This window comes from Macadamia integrifolia, chromosome 6, assembly GCF_013358625.1.
Source record: "Macadamia integrifolia cultivar HAES 741 chromosome 6, SCU_Mint_v3, whole genome shotgun sequence".
Lineage (NCBI taxonomy): Eukaryota > Viridiplantae > Streptophyta > Magnoliopsida > Proteales > Proteaceae > Macadamia > Macadamia integrifolia.
This window is the reverse complement of record NC_056562.1, coordinates 31,883,599-31,889,127: the sequence shown is the minus strand read 5'-3', so window position 1 is coordinate 31,889,127 and position 5,529 is coordinate 31,883,599. Positions and strand designations below refer to the sequence as shown.

The following is a 5,529-nucleotide window of genomic DNA, read 5'->3' as shown; positions in this document are numbered from 1 at the left end:
AGAAAGTCGAAATCTTATCTATGTTGATGTTTTCATGTACACTCTCATTGGACCTGCACTAAGTATAAATCATCAGGGTGTCTTTCAGAAACCTTGGCCGTACTATTATACAGCCATGTCATCCTAAATACGTCAGCATGTATAAAAAACACGTGTGAAACATCAATTGGCTTTTATGAAGTGTAACTGGCTAAGGAAACAAATGGCGCAAACTCTGTTTCCACTTTCCTGGTCGTCTCATTTCTCCTCTCCTTCTTCAGTCGTCACCTCACTTCAGTCTCACTCACACTTCCCCTTTCCCTTTAACTTTGACCTTTCTGTAAAGAACTGAAAGAGATTCCGTGTGCGCGTCCAAAACGTAACCCATCACTTAACATTCAATTCAGTAGTTCCCACTTGTTTGAATCTCCTTATATACTTCACAGAGCCCCAAAATCATGAACCTCAAACCAACCCAAATCACGTAATGGACATCTTCAAATTATGGACTTCAGATTCTTCGTCACTTGACCTGCCGGGGAAGTCTTCGACCTCTTACGCCACCGCCACCTCCACTGCCACCGCCACCTCCACCGCCACCGCCTGCTTCGACGAAGATGTCTTATTAGCTTCAAGTCTCCCGAAACGACGTGCGGGGAGGAAAAAGTTCAGGGAAACCCGACACCCGGTATACAGGGGAGTTCGGCGGAGGAACTCTGATAGGTGGGTTTCTGAGGTGAGAGAGCCCAAGAAGAAATCCAGGATTTGGCTTGGTACGTTTCCCACAGCGGAAATGGCTGCAAGGGCTCACGATGTTGCTGCAATGGCACTCAGGGGGCGCTCTGCCTGTCTCAATTTCGCTGATTCTGCATTGCGGTTAAGGCTGCCGGAAACAGCCGATGCAAAGGATATACAGAGAGCGGCGGCTGAGGCTGCCGAGGAGTTTCGACCTGCGGGAACTGAGGAAATGTGTTGTAATGAAACGAGGGTGGAGGAGAATGAGACGACTTCACCAACAACCTTGTTTCTCATGGATGAAGATGAGGTCGTCTCTGGAATGCCCAGACTGCTTGAAGACATGGCATTATTCTCCCCAACTCATCTTGGAGGTGGCTTCTATTGGGACGACATGGAATTTGATGCTGACATGGACTTATGGAGTCGCTCCATTTGAAGAAGAAAAAAAAAACTACAAATTTTATCATATGGAATAAATTTGGGATTTGGGATTTATATAACATTGGGTTTTTATTTTATTTATTTATTTTTTTGGACGAAAATCATTTAATTAAAATCTACCGAGTAGAAGCTCTTTGTAGAAATCAGAAAGATATATACAATGAAACAAGGTTGGCACAACCACCAAATATGTGAAAGACAGAGTCTGGATGACTTAGACGCAAAGTAATCAACGCAAGAATTCTGATTCTCTATTAAAAAAAAAAAGGAAATAGAATTGAAAGAAAGGAAATGTTAAGTTGGAGAACATGTGTGGCTAGTGCACTTATAACTCAATCTATAGAGGTCAGAAGTCCATTAAGGGTTGTAATAACCGGATAGCAGTCGGAGAAGATCACAATAAGAACCAAATGTATGCTCCTGGCCAATAGAACTCCGTCACAAATTGCTTTGATCTCAATATATATAATATTAGTTTGATGGTGTGGAGAAGTGGTATCCTGTGTTGCATAAGATATGTAGAAGGTTGAGGTAACTATTTAGGAAAAGATTAAGTGTTTAAGGTCTTGTTTAAGGCCATTCACTAATAAGTTATCAAAATTTCATGCCATATTTTGTGGTTCTTTGGTTGAATCATGTAGAATGTTGATTTGGGACATTTTGAATGTTAGATGAAATGAGAAACCCTTGGGATCGAATCAACCACACATCAATTTTGGCAGGTTATCCTAATTGAGTTCCACAATGTGTTATTTTATTCTCCCTTATATTTAGAGTCATCCAATATTTTTTGAAATGTTTCAATGAATTTTTAGATTCCAATATTTCACATGGAGAACAATTATGTCTCTTCCCCTCTCCCCTAAAAACTATCATATATAGCTATCATTTATATAACAAAAGGATTAATTGTGATGTTTGCCTATCCATAAAATTGGGAGCCAATTGAGAGATATTGGTGATTCAAAATAGACCCACGAATAAGTAAATCATCATAAAACAAGTCCTTTTTTTCTTTTAATAATGAAAACATGTGTTTTTAGAGGCCAAAATAAACACTTTCCAAAATAATGTTCAAGAGAAAGCTGAAAAGGAACGCATATCAATTTGTTTTTAGAAGAAAGAATGAAATACCTATGTTTGTTAAATTGATGAAGACAAGTACTTGCCTATCTCATTGATACCTTTTTAGTAGAGCCCATACTTTTAGGAGGTCATTATTTTCATTCCTCTAACTTTTCTACTGCCTTAAGACACCCCTTTCCCTCCCTTCCCACAACTTTTCCTTTCTTTTCTATTTTTCCTAATGAAAACGTGTTTTTTTAATAGTAAAAATGAAATGATTTACAAAATAATGTCTTAGGGAAACATAAAAATGAGCACGTGCCAATTTGTTTTAAAGGCAAAAATGAAATACTCATGTATACCAAAATAATGAAGAAGATTGCTTACTCACTTGGTCGGTGCCATACCAGCAAGAGTGTTTGCTCTCAGGTGGTCACGTGCATTTGACTTTTCTATCTTCACTTTGTGCCTTATGTAACTCATTTTCTCCCCCTCACAAACTTCTTCCTCCTCCTATACTTCTTCCTCTTCTTACTAAAATATATATATATATGCCAAATTAATCATCAGCTTGGAGGAGAAAAAAAAATTCGTTTCAAAATTATAAGGGAATCAAATTATTATTGAAAAGGGGAAGGAGGTGTCGTCTCTGTAGGGCAGCGCACCCTCTCTTTATCTCTTGCCACCTCCCATATGGATCATTTCATAATAAGAGAAAAAGAAATCATCTCAAAATCAGATGGACTCGGCCTAATTTGGTTGGAATCACTCAATGGTGTTCATAAGTTCATTTCAATTTAGATAAAAAATAGAAACCAAAATCAAATCACTTATAAAACAGTTCCAATAACTCAACCAAATCAAAACTAATTAATACATGGTTTTGATTAATCATTATCAATTCGAGTTGTTAGTTTAGGGGTCAATTGGGAATAAACCTATTTTAAAAACCTAAAATAAAGAAATCTATGCTTAATTTGTGATTCAAAAACCCTTACTGTTACAATCATGAAAGGTAAAAGGTTTTTGTACCAAACCTATCATACTCTTTATATGCCACGTCATCTCAGATAAGGAGCACGTGTGAGAAATCGTATGGCTTTGAAAAAGTGGTCTTCTTCCAATCCTCAATCCCGTGTGCGCGTCCAAAACGTAAGCAGCCATCACTTAACATTCAATTCAAACCCTTTATTTAATTTTCAGAGCCGCAAAATCATAAACCTCAAAACAACCCAAGTGCCACACACACTACCACTTACCAAACTTAAATCCTTCACTTTCAACACCAAAATGGACATCTTCTCATCATCATGGAGTTCAGATTCTCCCTCACTTGACCTGCCGGGGACTGCTAACGCCGCCACCAAAACCGCCCGGCCAGCTGCCTCCTCCGATGAAGAGGTCTTATTAGCTTCAAGTCTCCCGAAACGACGTGCCGGACGGAAAAAGTTCAGAGAAACCCGACACCCGGTATACAGGGGAGTTAGGCGGAGGAACTCCGATAGGTGGGTATGCGAGATGAGAGAACCCAAGAAGAAATCCAGGATTTGGCTTGGTACGTTTCCCACTCCTGAAATGGCTGCAAGGGCTCACGATGTTGCCGCAATGGCACTTAGGGGGAGCTCTGCCTGTCTCAATTTTGCTGATTCTACATGGAGGTTGAAGCTGCCAGAAACTGCTGATGCCAAGGATATACAGAGAGCGGCTGCTGAGGCTGCCGAGGCTTTTAGGCCTGCGGAGAGTGAGGAAGAAGATATGTGTTGCAATGACACGAGAGAGGAGAATGAAACTTCTTCACCTGATACTACTACTACAACAACTATATTTCTCATGGACGAAGAAGAGGTCGTCTCTGGAATGCCTAGATTGCTTGAAGACATGGCATTACTCTCCCCCACTCACCTTGGAGGTGGCTTCTATTGGGACGACGTGGAATTTGATGCTGACATGGCCTTATGGAGTCACTCCATTTGACTTTTTTTTTTTTACCAGTTCTTGTAAACATGAAACCCTTTTTGAATTGATAAGGGTGTTTCCACGAATAGGGGAAAAATTTTGACAAAAGGTTGCTATGGCAGCTGCGTATTGTAATGGATTCAGTACCCTATGTGTGGGTGAAGGGAGAATCTCTTAATCCATGAGAATCTAATCCTTCAATAAGAGTGAGAAAAAAAATATATTTTAGACCTCTCCAAAATGGGGATGAGAATCTCTCCGCCAATGATTGTCATTGTTCTTGAGAGAGACTCGAATAACCAATGGGTATTTTGGACCTTCAATATATAAGAGACAAGTAATTATGACTACTCCAAAGTCCAAACAAGCAATAGATAGACCACATACCTCCATTCCAGAAAAGAATTGAAAGGGAAAAAAAAAATTGGGTTTTTATTTAATTTATTTTTATTTTTATTTTTTTGTATAAAAGTCATTTAATTAAAATCCACCAAGTAGAATCTCCTTGCGAAATCAGAGAGGGATATACAATGAAACAAGGTGGGCGCAACCACCAAAAATGTGAAAGACAAAGTATGGATGACCTAAACGCAAAGTAATCAGCACAAGAGTTCTGATCTCTATTAAAAAAATGAAAAAGAACTGAAAGAAATGAAGTGTTAAGTTGGAGAACATGTGTGGCTAATGCACTTGTAGCCCAATCTATAAAGGCTGGAAGTCCATTAAGGGCTGTTATAACTAGATAGCAGTCGGAGAAGATCACCATAAGATCCAGATTTAAGCTCTTGGCCAACAGAACTCCATCACGAATGGCTTTGACCTCAATATAATATCAGTTTGATGGTGTGGAAAAGTGGTGTACTGTGTGCATAAGATATGTACAACGTTGAGGTAACTATTTAGGAAAAGGTTAAACGTTAGAGGTCTTGTATAAGGCCACTCATTAAGTTATCCAAATTTCATACCATGGTTTGTGGTTCTTTAGTTGGATCATGTAGAAGGTTGATTTGGGAAATTTTGACTGTTAGATGAAATGAGAAACCCTTGAGATTGAATCAACCACACATCAATTTTGGCAGGTTATCCTATCGAGTTCCGCAATGTGTTATTTTGTTCTCCCTTATATTTAGAGTCATCCAATATTGTTTGAAATGTTGGGTTTCAATGAATTTTTAGGTTCCAACATTTCACATGGAGAACAATTATGTCTCTTCGTCTCTCCCCTAAAAATTGTCATTTATCTAACAAAAGGATTGTGATGTTTGCCTATCTATAAAATTGGGAGCCAATTAAGATATTGGTTATTCAAAATAGGCCCACGAGTAAGTAAATCACTCATAAAACAAGTCT

At 38.8% G+C, this 5,529-nt stretch overlaps 2 protein-coding genes across 2 annotated transcripts; both read left to right on the top strand.

Annotated features, from left to right (window-relative positions):
* Window positions 1-222: 222 nt before the first annotated feature.
* Window positions 223-1,235, top strand: LOC122082824 (dehydration-responsive element-binding protein 1B-like). Its single transcript, XM_042650603.1, has one exon. It carries the CDS (start codon window positions 467-469, stop codon window positions 1,151-1,153), a length of 687 nt encoding a protein of 228 aa, XP_042506537.1. The 5' UTR covers window positions 223-466; the 3' UTR covers window positions 1,154-1,235.
* Window positions 1,236-3,410: 2,175 nt separating this feature from the next.
* Window positions 3,411-4,276, top strand: LOC122082808 (dehydration-responsive element-binding protein 1D-like). The gene has a single exon (XM_042650583.1). The coding sequence runs from the start codon at window positions 3,514-3,516 to the stop codon at window positions 4,195-4,197; it is 684 nt and encodes a 227-aa protein (XP_042506517.1). The 5' UTR covers window positions 3,411-3,513; the 3' UTR covers window positions 4,198-4,276.
* The last annotated feature ends 1,253 nt before the right edge of the window (window positions 4,277-5,529 follow it).

Bases quoted from the DNA above. Each gene is read 5' to 3' on its own strand.
- LOC122082808 (XM_042650583.1), top strand. From the start codon at position 3,514: ATGGACATCTTCTCATCATCATGGAGTTCAGATTCTCCCTCACTTGAC.
- LOC122082824 (XM_042650603.1), top strand. From the start codon at position 467: ATGGACATCTTCAAATTATGGACTTCAGATTCTTCGTCACTTGACCTG.